General features: G+C 32.4%; 1 protein-coding gene across 1 annotated transcript; it reads right to left on the bottom strand.

Annotated features, from left to right (window-relative positions):
• Nucleotides 1-6,509: 6,509 nt before the first annotated feature.
• Nucleotides 6,510-20,517, bottom strand: LOC129222492 (astacin-like metalloprotease toxin 5). Its single transcript, XM_054857008.1, has 6 exons — nucleotides 20,365-20,517; nucleotides 10,078-10,145; nucleotides 9,099-9,177; nucleotides 8,158-8,272; nucleotides 7,741-7,919; nucleotides 6,510-6,847 (listed from the first exon to the last, which is right to left on the bottom strand). The coding sequence occupies exons 1-6, from the start codon at nucleotides 20,450-20,452 to the stop codon at nucleotides 6,627-6,629; spliced, it is 750 nt and encodes a 249-aa protein (XP_054712983.1). The 5' UTR covers nucleotides 20,453-20,517; the 3' UTR covers nucleotides 6,510-6,626.
• Nucleotides 20,518-21,496: the final 979 nt, after the last annotated feature.

The following is a 21,496-nucleotide window of genomic DNA, read 5'->3' as shown; positions in this document are numbered from 1 at the left end:
CCGTGCTAAGCACAGATGTGGTATCTGCATATTTTATAAAAATTAAGTTATTGTCACCAGGTGGTCATTAGTAATTTAATTTACCTAAATCTCAAATTTTTTGGCGGTTTGTGAATGCGAAATATTAAAAAAAGCTTAAAGAAAAGAGTCGTCACTGCACATTTTGCGTAATTTGCTAAGGCAGTTGGGACGTAAGTGACAAATACTAAGCCTTTAAAGTGGTATCTGCGCAGTTACCACTTTTTTCCTTAGTATTTTTTGAAAATGGTATTTTTTGGAAGGTAGATTTTGTTAGATTTGTGTTAACAAAATAAAGCGGCAGCTAAGTCAAAATAGAGCAGAGTGTTGTTTAATGATAAATTAAGCGCGTTTTACTTTTTGAGTTCAATGGTTTTACTAAGCTATTTCTGTTGTATCTGTGCAGATACCCCTAAAAATGCCTAGTAATAGTCACTTACGGTGAAATTAACCTAGCAAATGAAAAGGTTTTGAAGATAAATTTGTCGTAACAGCATTCATTAATTTTAAATCAAGAATTTTACGAAAAAATGCTCTTATGTAGGTTAGATAAGTTATTTACCGAACAGCTACCGCGAGTTGAACGTTTAATTAAGTCACAAATCAAAGAAACTAGTTGTAAAACTTTAATCATGAATTTCTCATTTTGAGCTCTACTGCAGATACCACTTTTGCGCTTAGCACGGCAGTATAATCCATTATACGGGATTGTTGCTGTTGTCTTGTGCCATCTAGGATTGCAATTTGGGGTGCGATGTTTCATTTTACCAACTGTACCGTAATTTGGACTGAAGTCTAACCCCCTACACTACACACATGCCATAAGAGAACCCATTTATAAAGTAGGAAACCATTCGCAGCACAATACATTCACACAAAGACAGGACAAGGACAGGAGAGAGAAAGTACATCGAGCTGGAATTTGAACCCACAGAATCCCCACATCCGCAGCTCGACTTCTCTGACAAGGCGACCACACTGAAAAGTAATTGTATTAAGCGGCATATTCTTTTAACCGAAATTCCAATGAGCGGAAGCGACTGTAGAAGACCCCCCCCCCCCCCGCGAAGAAACCGAGCTGATGTATGCATCACATGACTTCCTTTTACTCCAATTTTAATGTCATTTTTCCATTATTGGCAATTTTAATGTGATTCAATAGTTTACTCTCTAAATATCTTCACCAATGACCAATTTGAAACCAGATTTTAAAAAAATCGCCAAATTTGTCGTCAACTTGGCGACAAAACTTTGCAACTAAAAGACTGGCGATATATTGCCAAGTGTCTGTTAAATTATAACACCACTTGAGTATACATCGAAATTAGCAATAATTTCCCCCCAAAAAGGAGCAAAACACCCCTTTAGAAACACCCGAATGCAACCGAAAAGGGAGGTGCACAACTAGACCCTACTAAGAGTCTACGTACCAAATTTCAACTTTCTAGGACATACCGTGCTTGAGTTAAGCGACATACATACGCACATTCGCACATACGCACATACATACGTACATAGGGACTTCACGAGAAAAATCGTTGTAATTAACTCGGGTAATGTCAAAATGGATATTTCGGGTGTCTGTACATTCCTTTGCATATATCCACGTGTGATCTGGTCGAAAAAAAAAACGCAACATTAATGCGGGGGTGAGCAAAATGGAAATAAAGTTCGAATTTTGAGTAAAAAATTTTTCACGAATACAATACTTCCTTCTTTGTAAACGGAAGTAAAAAAACAAGAATCATCTTTTTGTTTTCGTTAATGTCCCTTGGAAAAGTTGCAAGAGCGTACTTTAATATTTTCCATTAGTGCCTCATTTCACTTGTGCCTTCGAAATCGACTTCCAGGAGAGGAAAAGAAACTGCTTTATTAAAAAAAAAAAAAATTCAAAGTGTGTTTTCTATTATTTTTGTTGGATTTAACTTGCTGATCTATGTAAATTTTTAGAAAAACTGTAGCAATAAGGAGAGTGGAAAAGTAGTTTCTGAAAGTTCTTTTTCCTTCCTTATAAATTCTAAATCTACAAGAATATTTAGTTACATAACTTGTTAAAGTAAACTGTCTTCGAAAGCATTAAACTAGTGAGCAGCGAATTGCTCTTGTAAGTATTTTGAAAAAATTCTTTTTAAAATCCGCCCCCCCTCCCCTGAAAAGTAGCTGCATTTTAGGAGGGAAAAGATATGATGAAATCCATCCAATAAATATTGTTGTCTTCAAATACTGTGTTCAAATATTGTGTTCAATGCAGAGCACTAGCAATGAAGCTACTAAATTTGAATCTGATTTTGAGAACATGAAAACTTCTCTGTTTATAAAAAATCATAATATTTATGCAAAATTATTTTTATTATTTTCTGAGTTGTTAATACGCTACTTTCCTTAATAAATCATATATTCGTAAAATTACCGTTGAAAATTTATTTAGTAAACATAAAAATGTTCCTTTTCTTGCTTCAGGTACTTGGTTTCGTGTACATCAGTCTTCTTAAAAAAGAATTTTTCAAATGCATGTTTAACAAAACATAAGCATTATGAAAAATTGATTTCTAACAATCTTAAAAATTCTATTCACGTCAGAGTGAAAAAAAAAAATTCCCCATGAAAATTAGTCCTGCCGCCTCTACGAGACAATTTAAAAGTTGTGAACAAACAGATGTTTCTATGTACACGCTGTTATATTGGTAGTGACAACGTTACAAAAGTAAGGTTATGAATTATTCTTGAACAAAAGTAAGAACTCTTCTTTGATGAATTGCATTTAATTTTCTCCTTGACAGTATCTACCTTTTATGTAGTGCTCACATCCATATTTTATTAAGCTGAAAAATAGTATATAATGACTTTTGAAATGTAGTTCAAGTTCGGAAACCTAAAGTAGACATCTTTTACTGTGTACTTTTTTGATGTGTTTGATACAGATATTTTCAATCATTGCATATCTTGCACCACACGTATAAAGACCAAGTTATATTTAATCTCTAAAAAATCTGAGATTAGAGTGCACTTTTACCATGTGATACAGGACGTAAAAGGTATTTAGTATTTACATCTACAAAGAAAAATATTATTACATCCAATATTAAAAATTGTTTATAATATGAATCATGATATGGTTTGATAATTTCAAATATGTTCTTTTGATTTGATATTTGTATTGATTTGGTATACTGACTTGTCTATTATACAGGTATTTTAAAGAAACAATGGATTCGTTCAAATGTAGAAGCAATTTTCACCCGTCATACCTTGACATCCGACATATATATATATATATATAATATATATATATATATATATATATATATATATATATATATATATATATATATATATATATATATATATGTATGTGTATATGTATATGTATATGTATATATATATATATATATATATATATATATATATATATATATATATATATATATATATATATATATATATATAATATATATATATTATATATATATATATATATATATATATATATATATATATATATATTCAGAATTTAAAACGAACGAAAGATCAATATAAACAAGGCGCAAGCTGCAGCACTTAGAATTATATCAAATCCCCCCACTGACGAAGAAGCAGCTTGTTTGTTCTTATAATGTTTGTTTGTGATCCTTTATTCGTTTACATACCTATATTTTTCTGCCTTTTTAAAATCTTATATATATTGCTTAGTAATATTCTGATGTCTCAAAACATGAAAAAAAAATGTTATAAATTATTTGCATTCGATAATAAAAGAACATGAACTTCAAGGTCATACATCCAACAATGGTCTTGAAATTGTTTATCAGAAACTCTTGGAAAGAATGTCTCTAAATTTTTCATCTGGCAGTAGAAATTGAAAGAAAAATCGAAAATATTACCTTTATTTAGGGGGGGGGGGGTGGGTAGCGTCAAAAAATTCATTTTTTTTTTTAGAAAATGGTTAGATTAAATTTATTAAAACCTTTCGTGCACTATTTTGTATGGTTTTCAGAATATTTTATGAATTTGTGATCTGAAAATATCAACAGACAAGCCGGAGCTTTTCCCAGAGCACCTTTGGTGAACGATGACTTGCGGTGTTTGTTCACAGTATCTCAGCTGACATTTATCTGAAATCAAATTAAATTCGAATTTAGTCAAAGTTTAATTAATCCTCCCAGTATGTTCTCGGATCTTTTTTTGTTCGACTTCAAAAATTTTAGCTGCCAATATAAGTTAAAAATGCTATTCTTTACGAAAACTACCGCTATATTTTTTAGTAAAAAGAAAAAAACCCATAAAAAACGCACCTCAAATTCAACGTGGAGGGGGAGGTTTTTTATAAGCAGAATGTATAGGGGAGGGTGACCCAAAGCGGGTAGATTTTCGAAGAACGCTCGAAAATTGTAGTTTTTGGATTTTTATCGCAACAATTTCAGATTTATTTCCTAGCAGAGTTCTTGCACTTCAAAATAAAAAGTGATTTTGTATTATTTCAAACCCAATAGTTATTTATTATCAAACTTTACAAACATTTGAAAAACCCGCTTTGCCTACCAGGGAGCCCAAAGCAGGTAAGCTTAAATAATTGTGATTTGGTACATTTGCCAATCAAATATGAAATTATAAATAATTAAAATAATTGACTTGCTACCTGCCATTATAAAAAATATATAAAAAAATAAAACGTATCCAATTTTAAGTCATCACATTTGTTTATCTTTACTAATAATAAAGCTGAAAGTCTCTCTGTCCGGAGGATATCTGTAGGATGCCTGTGACGCGCATAGCGACTAGACCGTTCGGCCGATTTTCATGAAATTTGGCACAAAGTTAGTTTGTAGCATGGGGGTGTGCACCTCGAAGCGCTTTTTCGAAAATTCGATGTGGTTCTTTTTCTATTCCAATTTTAAGAACAAAAATATCATAAGATGGACAAGTAAATTACGAAATTATCATAACGTGGAACCGTAGCATGGACACAAGCCAATTGGCGAGATACGAAATTATCAAAACGTGGAACCGTAACAAGTGTAAAAGCCAATTGGCGAGAAAATTCTTCATACATTATTTGTAAATATACAGGCGAACCAAAAGACCTTTTAATTTTTCTATTACGGGCAAAGCCGTGCGGGAACCACTAGTAAAACATAAAGAAATAACTGATTTAATTAATCGAAAAATTAGCTGTCATAATTAAAAAATATTTTTTTATTTAAAGTTAAACTTTTCCTACTAGAATAGAAAATCTAAGTCAGCACAAGAGTCAAGAAATTATAAATAAATATATGATTAAATCCAGTACTCGCTTTGACCGGCTTTGCACGATGGCACGTTTTTTATTTCAATAATTATAACCTTGAATTTAAAAAAGAAACAAACGAAATGACTGCCGTAGTTTGTAATTGGATGGTGTCAGAATAACGTAATTTTATTTACAATTCAAAAAAAGGTGGTCTTTGACTAATCACATGTTACAAAATTTCATTTTTTTAAAGAATTTCATCATTTTTTTAATTTTAAGCTTGGTTGCGCCATGCCACTTCACTGCTGCTTTGCTGAGACTGATTAAAACTGGGGGGTGCTCATGTAAACACGACATACGTATGCATCGCCGCTTACACACCATGGGTGGTCATACGAAGGGCTACCCGGTTTGGACCACCCTTTCCTATACTAAATTTGAAATGAATCGGTCAATTGTTTTTAAAATAGGAATGAACACAGACTTTGAAAAAGTGATTTTGAGAAAAACGCATATACGGTTTTAGAAGTTAAAAAGCATCAATTTCAGCTCATAGAGTAAAGTCCCTTGTAGCAGCTTCAGCTTCAATATCCTCAGCCCTTTCTTTTTTCATTATTTATTTATATTATATTTAACTAACTCCAAGCAAGCAGCACTGACATCCTAAAAGTCCGCGGCTGTCGGAACTGCAGTTTAAAGGAACGGAGACTGAATACTTAATCACTGTGAGAATTTTGCTCAAAACGACTTGAAATTTTGGGAATATATTTTTGAAAAATGTTTAACTACAAGACGAAACCAAAAAGAAAAAAATAACTGCAAAACCCTACCCCCCCCCCCCTTAAAGAACTCCAATTTTAAAATGATTTCTTCATCTAAGCCATAACTAAGCTCATACTTGTGTGTCACATGAATGCCATACTTTTAAAACGTAATGGTTTCATAAGCGTTAAAGCCATTTTAGCTTCTGAAATTTCTTCCAATCTTTGTTTTGAGTAAATATAAAAACAAATCATTTTATAACTTAAATACTAACATTCAATCCTTTCACTCCAAACTAACAACAAGTTCGTTGTTCGTTGCTTTCATAACCAACCGTTCACTCCAAATAACCGTTCGTGCCAACTTAAATAACGTCTGTATGCGATTTCATTAATCAAAAAATGATATATACGCAGGTGTGATATTTAAAATACTTCTTGATGTTGAAGTAGAATGAGGTAAAAAGTCGAAATAATAATAAAAAAAAACCATAAGGCAAAAATAAATGCATGAAGTTTTATTGCCATAATTTTTAGAATTGATTTATTAAGTATTTCAGACAGTTTGTGCGGTAGAATTCAAAATTTTCATAAGGTAATCTAAACATAATATTGCGAACTTAGCACTTGTACATCTTCTGGACCCGAGTGATGTCACTCTGAGTCATTCCCTGTTTCTCGTAGGGCTCGTACAGCCTCTGTCCGTTCTTAGCCACCATGGTGGGGGATCGTCCGTCTCTGGAGAAGGCGTAGTTGCCGTAGATCATGATGGAGCCGTAGTCGAAGGGAGTGTACAAGATGTTGTCACTGGGCTTCATCAAGTGGAACTGGTTGGACATGCCTGGTTAGAGATGAAATTAGATTTCGTGGATAAGATAAACAGCTAGTAAGTTTCCTTTTCTTCATTATGAAAATGGTTTAGAAACACAACTATGGATTCAGAATTTTAATTTTTTCCTTTTTTTTGAACCTCCCTTTTTCCCGCCGAAGGGTAATTTGTGATTCTGAGCTATTTGAAATACATTTCCCCGATGTATTTTCAATACTATCAGCCATGAAGTAATGTATAAATACAATGGCGTACCTAGCATGTATGACACACGAGGCGGCAAATTGAGGTGTCCTCCCCTCCCCCTCTACGGACGCAAAAGAAGAAAAAAAATATGTAATATAAAAACATGAAATTCATGAAATTTTTAGCAACAACTAGATTTGTTTAAAACGAAATGGGCTAAGGTACAAAATGCCAACTAAAGTGCGGGGTCCGGGGGTTTACCCCCTCCCGGAAATTTTTCACATTTGTAATCTTAAAAAATGCATTTTAGCTTCACATTTTTCAAATTCCACTAAGGGCGTCACCCCCCAGGAGGGTGACACCCAGGGCGACCCGACCCCCGTAGTGACGCCACTGATAAATAATGATAATTACCTATAAAGTGTATCAACTTATCGTATCAACAAGACATTTATAAATCATTACTGGTAAATATAGACGTACAACTTTTGCATCGAAAAACTCTTCATTCAACTATTTTTATTCCTATCTTATCTAAAATTTAATATTTGTAAGTCTCATAATTTTATTCGATACCCCTTCCTCGAAAGTTTTACCCAAAGTTTTTAAAAAAACAAATACACATCGAACAAAAAAGGATTACCTTCGAAAAACTTAAGACTTAAATTATACTTTTTGGCATAATTTTAGCTGTAAGTTTTGAATGTAAAAATATTTACCGTTTTGAATGTTGTTCCAATAGATGGTAAGGTAGTTGTCTCTGTCGGATCGGTTCTGTTCGTGCCAGAAACCCAGGGCGTGTCCCAACTCGTGAATGATGGTGCCCTTGTAGACGCAGCCCCGACCCAGGGACACTTCCTGTGGCCCTTGGTTCAACATGCCAATGTAGGAGTAGCATCTAGCAGTAATAAATATGTCTTTTTATTAATGCGAAAAACAATTTATCCTATAATACTTCGCTGTTAATAACGAATAGAGATATTAAACTTCAGATGATTATGAAAATTACTTCATATTCTGCGTTAGGTATTGATAAATTTATTAAGTCATAACTAAGCATGGCTTTAAATTGAAAATGTCTTGATAGTTTTTATAATAATAGTAACAAATATTAGGTAAAAATAAAATTTGATTACCCTTGTCCAGCAAAAATTTTAATGTAGTTCCTTTGGTTCGTTCGTGGCACAAACTTGACGCATGTTGTTTGGTGATAGGCTTCCATCGATTGTTTGATTAAATTGGACGAGAAACCTGTAGGAGTATTTTTTAAGTTAAGTTTGAAGAAAAACATGCATGATTAGTAGCTTGTTAAGTTTTTGAAATAACTTGAAGTAAATGAATTTTTTTTGAAAGAGATTTCAGGTGAATGCTTTACCATCAAGATTGGGTTTTCCATTATAGAATTAAAAAAGTATTTTTACAAATCAACACTCTTTGGTAATTTACAATGTGTTATTGCTGCAGCATTCGAAGAAAATGAATTGAATGTATGGAGGCATTTTTTTTTGTTTATTTACTTCCTTTTACTTTCCTTTTTTCCTTATATTTTTTTCCTTATTTATTTATGGATTTTACATAAGGACATAAATTAATTATGCTTAAAAATATTAGTTATAAATATTTTTTGCTGTTTATCTAAATACCTTCAAAGAAGTGGAAATTTGAGATCAGGGACTAAAGTGATTACATTAAAATAATTTCGACAGAGAGTAAATCGACCAGTTAATAAACACATCCCATAGAGCAGCTCCCCCCCCCCTTTTAAAGTAAATTTAAGCGTTTTTTCTTAGATGAATTTGACAGCGTTTGGCAGCAAACTGGAATATTATACGTGCTCATTTCCTGAGTATCTGTACTATTTTTTCATTTAAACCTCTCAAGAAAAAGCAGACGCAGAACCGAAAAAGTTCTCCTCCATGTATCAAAGAAAATCTTCTGAATGTAGTGTGCCTAAGGCTACTCTTTTGATATTTTTGATTTCTGATAATGAAATTGTGCTTAAGAGCTCATTTTTCGGTCAGACACCCTTAATCCTTCATTGTATTTAATATAGAATAACCAATTCATTTTGACTCACTTAAAGACCAATCAATGACGTAGGGCACAGTCTTATCGGTCCATCGCAGTCTTTCATCACTGATGGCGTTTCTGTCAACCTAAAACATTGATTTTAAATAATAGATCCAAATTTTAAAAACAGACACATGATAGTCCACCCCCCTCCCCCTCTTTTTTCATCAATAATTTTTTTTTTATATTTTTTACATTTTTTTCTTATTTTTACCTACTTTTTTATATAATTTTTCGAAGCAAATGAAAGTTGATCATTACTATTATAAACTAAGAACATCATATTTAATTTTCTTATTTCCGACATTGGATGGAAAAATCCTTGTACTAGTTTCAATATATAAGTAGTACTTTTTCTTTCTTTCTTTTTTTCTTTTTTTTTTCTTTTGATTAAATCCTACTATAAACTACTTCAAGCAAGAAAAAAGATTTAGTTTAAAAAAATCTTCTGACAGTCAAAACTGTAATTTAAAACCTCTACATAGGTTACAATAAAACGGCTTAACTATAAATTTCCCGGGGTGAAATCGTTACTCAAAAAATGCAGTTTTCGTCCTTTTGAGCAGGAAAAATTGGATGAGACTTATAGCAGAAGGCTATTTTTTTGTTTGTCACAAGCTGTTAGTTGTATATACTAAATGTACAGAAAAATAAAACTGATAATGGTCCTTTATTATGAAAAAATGCTTAAACTTGAGAAAAAATGAAAAAAAAAAAATAAATAAAAAAAATTTCGGTCCCTAAAACATCCTGTGTGTTCATCTACAACTATTACCAGCTCTTCAACCATTGCATAGAATGTTTGTAACAATTGTAGACATTGTGTATATATTTTCTAATGATTGTAAAATAGATGTTAACATTATCTGTATTTTTAATCGGTTTGAATAGTTGTTGACATGGATGATAAAAGTTGATACTATCGTGGATTGAGAACTAATATTGTACAACATTTTCTAATGTTTGTTACGACAAAACACACTTACATCAGGTTCCAGGCCCAAAATATCACCTTCAAATAGGTCAGGGTTCTGCAGAGCCAGACGAGCTTCCTCTGAAAGTAAAAAATACTGAGTTGTATTAAAACCATCGTATTCATCTGCTGTTCTGTGTTAAGGGTGCTCTTCACTGAGAGTCTGAAAGATTCGGATCTAATGTTAACCTACGGGGAAAGTTGGAGCTTGTTTTATAAATTCCTGTAAAGTTTTTGGATCCGTTTTTTTTTTCTGAGTATTTTTCAAGACCATGTCTGTTTCTTTTAGTTTTTACTTTTTTGATATGTCCATTCTCCGATTTTTTAAAATTCGAGAAAAAATGAATTTCTTCGAAAACGAGGTACTGTTGGACATTTCGCTCTGTAAAACATCTGCAACTCGTGCTATCGAAATTTTAAGAACGCCCTGACACGCAAAATATTTCCATCTCTCTTTTGAGATCTTGTTTGAAATAATGCGACCATTTTTTAAACAAATATCATGTTCTAACTATTGAAAAAAATTTCAAAATACGTTCACTTTTTGCATTTGCCCCGCCCTAGAATAGTAACCTCCCCTTTTTGAGGGGTAAACGCTAATGGGGTGTAAGATTTATTACCCTCTCATTAGTTCCCCTCAATGACCTTCGCTGGACGTCCTTTCTTCTTTCCTCTTTTCCTAAGGCTTTCGTGAAGAATCAAGTGCTTTTGAAAGTGAATCCATGTAGATGCGTGCTATTAGCTGTTAAATTAGCAACATTTGCTTTTTTTTCAAATTTGTGGTCTGAAAAGAAATAGATTTGAAAGGAATATTTCTGAGTCAAATTGTTTATTTACAATATAATGAACATTGTTACAATGCTGTCGAATGCGAAAAGTTGACATTTTTCCCTTCCAGTAGAAAAATATTTTTATATATAGATTAAATCGTATTCCAGATACTAGGTATTTTGCATCGTTTTTACATGTGTTTTATGCTACTACAAATGGTACACACATAAAGTGCTTTCCACAGCTCAACAAACGTTTTTGAAAATTATTTGTGTCTTTAAAAGCCAGACTCGTCAAATTTCTTTAGAAGGTAGATACACATTGAACATGTAATTCATAATATACAGTAAAATCCATCGAATTTCGGAATCGGGATTGGAAATTTATTTGGTTGAAATAAGTATTTCGTTGCATTAGTATGCGTTGTAATAGGATTTTACTGTATTTCTCTTTAGAAAATTCCTAAGGAGGAAAACGATGCATAATTTGACCCCAAATAGAATCGTGAAACGTTTCTTATGGGGTCGCAATATTACTCCTTCTTTTAAGCCATGTACGATATTATACCGTTTTTAAAACATTACGTGAGAAACAAAATAGCATAATTTTTATTTTCCAGCGCAGCAATGCGAACCGTGGTTAATTTTATTTTTATTAAAGACTATTTCCTAGCTTACATTTTGTGTCATAATTCCTGCGTTTTACCCCAAATTTTTATTTATTGCCAGAAACAATGAAAAAAAAAAGTTAAAACACTTATTTTTAATTAGCTGTTTTGGAAATAGCTTAAACATATGGATATTGTGATTAACTGCAGGTTTTGAGTGTTTTAATCAAGCAATCATGTACTTGTGTTATTCCATACTTTTCAGAGCGAATCAAGCTTGTACAAATAGTATTTACAATTTAAAAACATGTTTTATATTTTTTGAAGTACGTTGCTTAAATATTATTTCTCCAACAGTGCTATCATTTTTGGAAAACTACTAAAATTCAGGACAATATTTATTCTTCCAGAAAAAAATAAGTTTTTTTTTTTTTTTTGAGCATCTGCGAATGCTTATTATCCTTACTTGAACAAAACTGATGTTGCTCTGATTTTTCAGATTGTCATGATGACAAGAATAACTCTAGCTCGTTGTTTTAATATTTACCAAGAAGTCAAATTTTCGTCGCCATGGTTACTAATCGTTTGTGTTCATTCAATGTTTAACTTAAGTAGATTTTACTTTTAAAAGGGGTGGGGGGTGTAAAATTACATTTCAGGGAAAAAACATTAATGTGGATGAAATTAAAAAGCAAAATTTCATCCAAATACAAAATTTCCAGATTACTAATACCGACATTCAAGACTGACAAGAAAACAAAAATAGAGAAGGCTTTCTGATGTCTTCAGAAAGTTTTCACAATAGAAATAGTTTTTTTTTTTTTAAATCTTTATAAGAATTTGGAAGCTGTATTTTTGGAGAATAAAAATACTTTTCAAAAACATTTATTCAGTTGCGGAAAACATTCCGTACACCAACATACTCATTAAATGCATAGAAAATCATGAAAAACATATTAGCAATTTAATATGATTCGGTTAATATAAAAAACACATCGTGGTAGAATTACTAAGCATTGTATGTATTAGTTTTAATGACGTTTTCAGCCTTATGTTGCTGACAAAGCTAACTAAGATGTGAACAATATAGAATGAAGGTTACAAGTTTTCACTGTTTTCTATTTTCATTCTCAGAAGCTAGATCAGCATTTTAATACAATGTAGAAAAAATTAATTACAGGCAGAAAGGTTTTCAGGTCACATAAGCACCCCCCCCCCCCCCTCCCTTCAAAAAACATCATTAAAGATCGTCTTAAATTTCGTTTTTATGGCTTTAATTTCAAAAAATTTCGGGAAGGGAGTTTCGGAAAAGTCCTTCTTTGACCATAAAAAAAAAAAGTCGTCTAAAATTGCATTTTTGGAACTTTGATTTCAAAAACCTGAATGTCCCCAACGTTACTAAAAATGGCCTACAATCATGTTTATAACACTTTGAAAATTTTGCCTCCCCCCAACATCACACTAAGACTGCGTTTTTAGACTATTTCGAAAAATTCCGGGGAAAGCTTCCGAACTTCCCGTTTCCTAACATAATTGAAGAACCTGAAATTGTGTTTTTGGCGTTTCAAGTTCAAAAATTTGCTGGTGGAAGATCACAGGACCTCTTACTTACTTCCAAATACTACCAGAGTTCGTCTAAAAGTGCATTTTGAAAATTTTATTTTCGTGAAAATTAAAAGGCCTAGCCCCCAAACAGAGTGCTTGGGAAAATAGGGAGTATTTCTGAGTAAATAGTATGCTTACGATAAAGATCATGTTAATTAAATATAGAAATGGTTCCCTCTCCTAAACAAGAAGCTAAATCCTTTCTCTCGCTGTATTTACATATTATTAGGAATTAGGAGTCAATAGAATAGAAAATGTGGGATCTCAAAAAAGATTTTTGTTCTATACGAATGAAAATTACTTGATAATCATTAGATTAGAACATTCATTTTATTCTGTGACTGAAGACACGATACGATAATTTTTCGGCACAGAAGTGCGTAACACAGAACTTAAAAAGAAAAAGTTTGTCTTGATTTTTTTTTTCTTTTTAAATTGTGAACCCTTACTTGTACTTATAATTGCTTTCCTAAATGTAAGCTGTTCATTTTCATTTTTGTTTTAACTTTATGTATTTCCTGCAAATCTGTTTCTTGCCCTTTTTTTATTTTTTATTATTGATTCATTAAATGCAAGATGCATGAAAACGAGGCAGAGCGATAAAAACTTTAAAATCTGGCAGAGCGAGACGTTGAGATTTTTTTTCACCTAAGTATTTCGAGGTTTTTTTTTTTTTTTTCAGGCAGATATACATGTAGGTAATATTTTCGTGCCTCCTGAGAAAAAGGACAACCCTTAATATTTATTATGACAACTAACGAGGATCAGACACTCACAAGACTTATTAGGAAATTTTAATAAAAACTCAATGTGTTGAAGTAGAAGCACTATATACACTACTAGGGGGCTATCGCCCCCTGCTCGCTAACGCTCGCCAACCCCCGGAACTGCTTACGCAGTTCCTTTGGATCGCTACGCGATCCGAGCTCGCTACGCTTGCTCACCGGTCACCAAATATTGGTCTAGCTTTATCTGTATCAAAAAAAAGTAGTTTTTCTTTTCTTAATATGAATATCATAACACTTATGATTTTCATACATTTAAAAGGGGACAATTACTTTGACATGCAACTCGTGCATTGGATTATTATAAAGCAAGAGTTTTCAATACCATTATCTTTTGAGAGGAGTATGCAAAGGAACATTTTTGTACTAAAATTACAAACATAATATAATCTTTCTTTCCTTCATTTACTGAATGCAAAAGAAATTGCAGCGAAAAAAACCCCACAATGTTAACACACTTAAAAACATTTCATAGTCATTAACTATACTATGTTCAGTGTCAAAATATGTGTATATATATATATATATATATATATATATATATATATATATATATATATATATATATATATATATATATATATATATATATATATATATATATATATATATATATATATATATATATATATATATATATATATGTGTGTGTTTCAAAATGTCTAACAGTTGCAAAGAGCAAGCAACTTCTGACATTCTCTGAAAGCAGTGATTTAGTTTTTAAAAAAAATGTTAGAATGAGTGTTTTAAAAGTCAAGAAAGCATATCCAGTGGCACGACAGCTTATGAGGGCCAAGGCCTACTGTACCCATATCACTCCTTCTAATCAAGGGCTCTGGGGTAGGCAGATGTTCCGGTTAAGAGGTCAGCCTAACGCGGAACCCCCGGTGTTTAGTTCCCAAGCATACTTGGAACTTATTTTATCGACCCACTGAAGGAATGAACAGCTGAATCAATCATGCCCAACCCGGACCTGCAGCGTGGAAGGGCTACCAGTGAGCCTCTGGGCTTCAGAGCACTTGAATATAATTTACGAAGAAGAGAGCAGTGGGCTACGGAGTCTTTAGATGAAAGATCTGAACGCAGATTGGTCAGAAATGCTGCCGATATGCTAAGGTGCACAAATTTATACCGTCTTCAAATCGAGAGAATTTTGCAAGTGTTTCCGAATACATTTACGGACTAATCATGCACTTTACTGGAGGAAAAGGGTTGACCTAAGACTGATAATTATAAAACTGCAGAAAAATATTATTGTAGCAAAAAAAAAATTATTGATTATTATATAACGCTAATATTTCTCATACCTCGGATACCATTTATTTCATTCGATAGCAATATGCCTTTGAAATTCAAACGTAAACAATTTCCTGTTAGATTAGCCTTCCTAATGATTATAAATAAAGCAGATGGTCAAAATGATTTTGTGAAAACATATTAGCAGTAAAATCAGGTTTCCAAATTCGTTGCTTTACTTTGCCACTGTGGCTCAGTTCTTAACTTCAATGCATTGCAAAACTAAGTGACACATTTTGCAATGAGAATTGTCCAATAAATTCATTTAGTCTATGTGGAATAGCATAATACAGTGAAGCACGTTTTATACGTTTCTCTTCTATTCGTTTTTATCAATTATGCGTTTTTTAAATTGTCCCTGGAGGGTCTAATATACATTTTCTTTACAAATTATACATTTTTTCATCTATACGCTTTTTTCATAGTCCCTTCAAAAACGTATAAGCGGTGCTTCACTGTATATAAAAAAATGTGGTTGCAAAAAAAAAAAAAAAATCAGTATTTACAGGTTGCACTTCGTTAAGCTTGACCACGAAAAGAAGGCGGATGACCTTGAAGGGAAACATCATTTGTAATACTTAGAATCTTCCAGAAAGCACCAAATAGTAAGAGGCATGGTCTCGCTAATCCTATCTATTCCAAAATAATAGCAAACAACATATTACAAATGATGTTTTTGCATTAAGGTCATCCACCTTCTTTATGTGGTGAGCTATAGCAGGGCTGTGGAGTCAGACTGGTTTTATGGTAAAGGAGTCAGAGTCGAAGGTTTAAAATCTCAAGAGGCGGAGTCAGTAATTTTCTCTCAAAATTCGCAGCTCTCCCAATATTTGAGGAGTCACAGCCAGAGTGAGACTAATTTTGGGTAAAGGAGTCGTAGTCTCTAAAAATTCTGTAGTCAGAGTAAGACATTTTTCCTCTGACTCTGCAGCTCTCGTAAGCAGGGAACTTTAATTTTTGTAAGCACTATGGTTAAGGGAAAAACTTTTCGACATCAAGATTAACTTTGCAAAGGATTTCAAAAAAAAAAAAAAAAAGAGAAGAAAATCATAATACTTCTCTGCATACACGATAGAAAATTTCTGGGTTTTCAGATACTATATGTCTCTTGAATGCCTTACATATCTGTCATCAGCCTTACATATAATCTTGAAATGTGGTTTTGTCAAATCTAAAAATTTTTTATCAAAAGTTTGACTCTGTGCGTTATTTATAGTTATTAGGGGAAGGCTAATCTAACAGGAAATTGTTCACGTTTGAATTTAAAAGGCACATTACTATCGGATAAAATAAGTGGCATTCGAGGAAAAGTATCAGTGTTATTATTAGCATTTTTTTTAAATAAAATAATATTTTTCTCCAGTTTCATTACTATCACTGTCATTTCAACTCTATTCTCCGATAAAGTACATGATTATACTGGAAATATGTTTGATAACACTTACAGAACTCACTCGATTTGCAATTCGCGGTTCACGGCGTGCGTTTGCGCGCCTAATCCTATCGGCAGCATTTCTTACCGATCAGCGTTTAAATCTTTCATCTAAAGACTCCCAAGCACACTGCTCTTTTCTTTTTAAATTATATTCAAGTGATCGAAAACACTCATTCAAAAATCGAAATTCTAACGCTAGACATCTAACGCTAGAAGCGAGTCTGCAGCACTTGTAAACAGCGATCGTAAACAAAGCGGGTCGTTGCCGACGGAGAGAAAGAAATAAAGGCTCGTTTAGCGCCACGCATAAGCGTTTTATATATATAGATATGACCAAAAGCATTGGGACACTTTCAAAAATTCACATTTTTAGGGATTTCTCGAGAAATAATAGACCAATTGCTCTATAATTTGTTTCGCATAAAATGTATACTCTAGTTGTCATTTTCCAATAAAAATTAAGTCTGCTATTCATTTAGGGGACCGACAACAAATTGAGGAAAAAAGTTTTTTGATCATTTTTCATTGCAAATTGCTGGGAATAAGCTATAATTTTCAGAAATGAGTTAAAAATCTATCAAAAACTTATTTTTATATTTTTGTGAAAATATCTCTTATACCCATGGAAATATAAGCATTTCTTCCGAAAATGCAAAAAAAAATTGACGGTTTTCGCCTCATATTACGCAGAGTATTTCGTCAAACGTTACTAAACTTTTAGAATATTTGACAGCATTTTAGAGAAACATAATAATAAAATTTGAAGTTAAAATATTGAAAATTTGATGAAATATGAACAATTAAAGCTATTAATTTTTCACTGCGCATGCACGAAAGATAGCAATTTATAACGTTCATAATTCAAAGCTCAGATACATCCTACAATCCATGAAAAAAATTCCAAAGCAATTTCTTTAAATTTTAAAAAGTTATCAGCGATCTAATGAGCCGAATTTCTATAATTCTAGGATAGGCGACGAATGGTAAGGGATTGCTAGCAAACTGGCAACACTTTCCTGCCATCGTTACAGAGTGATTCATGATAAGAACGGATTATTTGTTGCTGGTCCCCTAAATGAATAGCAGACTTAATTGTTATTGGATTTGACGTCTGGGAGTATACTTTTCATGAGAAAAAAAATTACAGAGCAGAGAGCAATTGGTCTTTTATTTCTCGAGAAATCCGTAAAATTGTGAATTTTTGAAAGTGTCCCAATACTTTTGGTCATATAGTGTATGTAATACCTCATGTATTTTGCCGAATTTAGTAACTGGGAATCTGAAACTCTAAAAGTGCTAGGTTTAGTTTTATTCCAAAATTTCAACGTAAGATAGTTTACAAACATTGAGAGTGGGGGAAGGAGTGATTTTTGCCTTTGAGCTTGGAGCAGGGTGAGCACCCCTGCATACAAACAAAGATCACAGAAAAATCTTTAATTTTTCAAATTCAGGAAATCCTTATCCATAGCCGTCCGCGACTTTGCCGTTGTTATGCTCAATTTGAAGGAACTTTCACCATAACAACCCATTGAGAAATGCTATCGTAGCCTTCTCATCTACATATAAAATTAGATAAATAAATAAATATTTTTTCAAAAAGAAAAGGATTCAAAGATAAAGATTAGGGGAATTTTCTGGTCACCAGTGGTGAGAAAAGGCAATTATAGTAGCCACATTTTTTTCTATTCGCCACTGCATTTGTAAAACAGATAACTAACCAACAAAGTAGTATTTAATTTAGCACTAAAATATAAATATTATTAGTTCAAATAAAGGTTAATGTAACTAATTAGTGGCATTAATGTTTATTGTACAATCAAGTATTAACTATGCAAAGAGGATCTAGTTTCATTTTTAAGAAGAATGTTTTCTGGCAATTCGGATGGGGTTGGGGAGAGTGGCAAACAGGCAGAGGAAGCGAAAAGTTTTATTCGGCACTCGATTTTTCAAATATATTAAGTAGGATCATCCATTTTTAAAGAATATTTTTTGGTTAGAATTTGGAGTTCATTTCGTTAAAATTCAGTGTGGTCATGCAGGCTATCTTTTTTTTCCTTCCTTTTTTGAAATCATCAATTTTCAATAACGAACATTTTTCTAAAAATAAAACGAATTTATGAATTTATTTATTGCAAATATTCATTCATTCGTTAATTTTTCCTAGATGAGATCTGAAACCGTATTAATGGGGGAAAAAATCTTTGTTTCAAAATTAATTTTAGCGCGAATACAAATAAATTAATATCACAAGTAGGATTGCAAAATGCGCGGCAATGTAAAATTTCGCGCCTTTTACGTTGAGTTATTTTTCTTTTACATATGTAGTCAAGACTGTCAAGACTCAAGAGGGAAAGAACTAGAATTTCCTTGGAAGGGTCCGTAAAAAGCTGCGGTTTCATTTCGCCGACAGCTATACCTCCCTTGACTTGCACAGCAGGGGGAGCGTCCGGTCTGTCCCCCTGCAAAATGTGACAGGTCACATGATCCACACTTTCATCGGTCACCGTTCATTCTATTGGCTGTTGAAGTGTCAATCATTTCACTGATGTACACTGCTTTCGTTTAAAGAAAAGGCCCAAGGAAAAAATATTTTTGGTACTTTCGGGAGTGGAGGTAGGTGATTCACCAAAAAGAGGTGTACATTTGCTTTATTTCTTTATTTCTTTACTAATAATAAAGCTGAAAGTCTCTCTGTCCGGAGGATGTCTGGATGTCTGAATGTCTGTAGGATGTCTCTGATGCGCATAGCGCCTAAACCGTTCGGCCGATTTTCATGAAATTTGGCACAAAGTTAGTATGTAGCATGGAGGTGTGCACCTCGAAGCGATTTTTCGAAAATTCGATGTGGTTCTTTTTCTATTCCAATTTTAAGAAAAAAAATATCATAAGATGGACGAGTAAATTACACAATTATCATAACGTGGAACCGTAACATGGGCACAAGCCATTTGGCGAGATACGAAATTATCATAACGTGAAACCGTAAGATGGGTACAAGCCAACTGGCGAGAAAATTCACCATACATTATTCGTAAATATACAGGCTAACCAAAAGACTTTTTGATTTTTCTATTACGGGCAAAGCCGTGCGGGTATCACTAGTTTACAATAAAACACCAAATAATTAGAGGACGTTATAAAATGCGACAAATTTGCTGTAATTTACTACTGTAGCATACAAATAGTTTTTTTTAATTCATATTTCTTTTTAAAAAAAAGTAAGATAACAATAGGAAATGAAATTAAAGTTGGAAGTGCCGGTTGGCTAATTCTTCTCATATAAACAAAAAAAAAAAAAAAAAAAAAACTCTTAAAAAGCAATAACACTTTTCATTGCGGAACATAAAACATTTTTAGTTTTGAAAACAATTAATAAGTAAGGACGATTTAAAAATAGCGATTGAAAAGAGAACACGTATTTTTTTTTCTAAAATCATATTAATAAAGACATTTGGAAAAAAAATTGTAATTAAATCGATGCGAGAAAGTTTTCTGAATATATTTTAAATTTGAAACTTTTTAAGCATTTGCAACGAAAAATTTCCAATGGTTGCATACGTCTTTTTTAACTCTAGGTATTTAATTTTTCCTTTTACTTATCTTTGATTTTACGTAACTATTTATTTATTTATGTAACTAAAGACGAAAATAATTTTAAATTTATTTATTTATTTGGATACCGTAAAATAAAAGAAAAATTTCATGACATTCATGAAGCTCAAACGAAAGAAAAATACAAGATATACAGTCAAACTGCTATAGAAATATTGCAAATCGAATTACAACTGAAGGTTGACTTACCTTTCTCAGCTGCCGAAAGTGGTTGCTGCTGCTCCACTGGAGTAGCAGCAACAACAGCCACGATCAAAAACAGAACCAACATATGCATCTTGCTTCCAGAGGACTGAAGGAACGTGAAGAATCGTTGACGATCCAGGCTTATAAAGGAATCATCTCAGCCAAGTGTCAGGTTTAGTAAACAGTAATTCCTGAGAAATTTAACAGCTGCATTGAATTCTACCTTTTGGTACCCTCCCCACTTTTTTATTTGAAGTCTTTTGTTTCATTGTTTCTTTATCTTGAAAAATAAACATTCTTCAATGACGCTATTTGAAAATACTCAATCGAAGAAATTTTAGGACAGTTAAGTTTTTAAAAAGTTTTGTAAAGAAGAATTGTAGTTTAAAGAAATTTGTGCCCCTATTTTACTTTAATATAGTTCAAACGGGACTAAGCAGGGTAAACTACGTTACTTTTTACCTTTTGCATCACATGATATTTTCAATGATTACAATTCCACGAAAATCCTTGTGATAATACTTATATTATTTTTAGGAAAGCATTTTTTGCTGTTTACTTGCAAAGATATAATGGGAAAGCAGGTGACTAAAGTAACATCGTGTTTTTAAAATTTCTATGCAAAACCTGGAAATATTTTCTTTTTCTGATTTCCTTCTTCGCTTAAATAATCCGTTCTGGAAAATTATTTCTTTTAATGCAAAACTAGCAGTGCGATCCTAAATTTAAAAAAAAAACTTTCTAAAAAACCTTTAATTTATAGCAAAGTACTCATTTGCAATTTGACCCAAACATTTCTTCCAAATCAAAACAAATTAACTTTCATGTATATACCCTCAATATTGGTTACCATTAGGTTTCGTCAGCAAATTATCAAACATTACATTTTATCGGATGCAAAAAAAAAAAAAAAAAAGAGAGGGAGAGAGAGAGACAAAAGCTCAAAACTAACTAATTCAAATGCAAAACTAAACATCCTTCACAGCGTTTTTAAGTAAAAATAAAAAAGGCGAAACCGATATTAAAATTATTCTCTTAAACTGTTTGGCTTTGTGCTTTAGAATTTTCCAACAAGTATTTTTCGTCGGGTATTGTTCGTGTTGTATTATTTTGGCTTTAGTATAGTAAATTAGCA

Source organism: Uloborus diversus, chromosome 1 (genome assembly GCF_026930045.1).
Source record: "Uloborus diversus isolate 005 chromosome 1, Udiv.v.3.1, whole genome shotgun sequence".
NCBI classification, from domain to species: domain Eukaryota; kingdom Metazoa; phylum Arthropoda; class Arachnida; order Araneae; family Uloboridae; genus Uloborus; species Uloborus diversus.
Note: the sequence above shows the minus strand (reverse complement) of the source record. Positions and strands in the feature narration are given on the sequence as shown.

Coding starts and splice junctions, on each gene's coding strand:
- LOC129222492 (XM_054857008.1), bottom strand. CDS start 20,452: ATGCATATGTTGGTTCTGTTTTTGATCGTGGCTGTTGTTGCTGCTACT. Junction 10,146..20,364: donor ACTTTCGGCAGCTGAGAAAG/GTAAGTCAACCT, acceptor TTTTACTTTCAG/AGGAAGCTCGTCTGGCTCTG. Junction 8,273..9,098: donor CGTCATTGATTGGTCTTTAA/GTGAGTCAAAAT, acceptor ATACTCCTACAG/GTTTCTCGTCCAATTTAATC.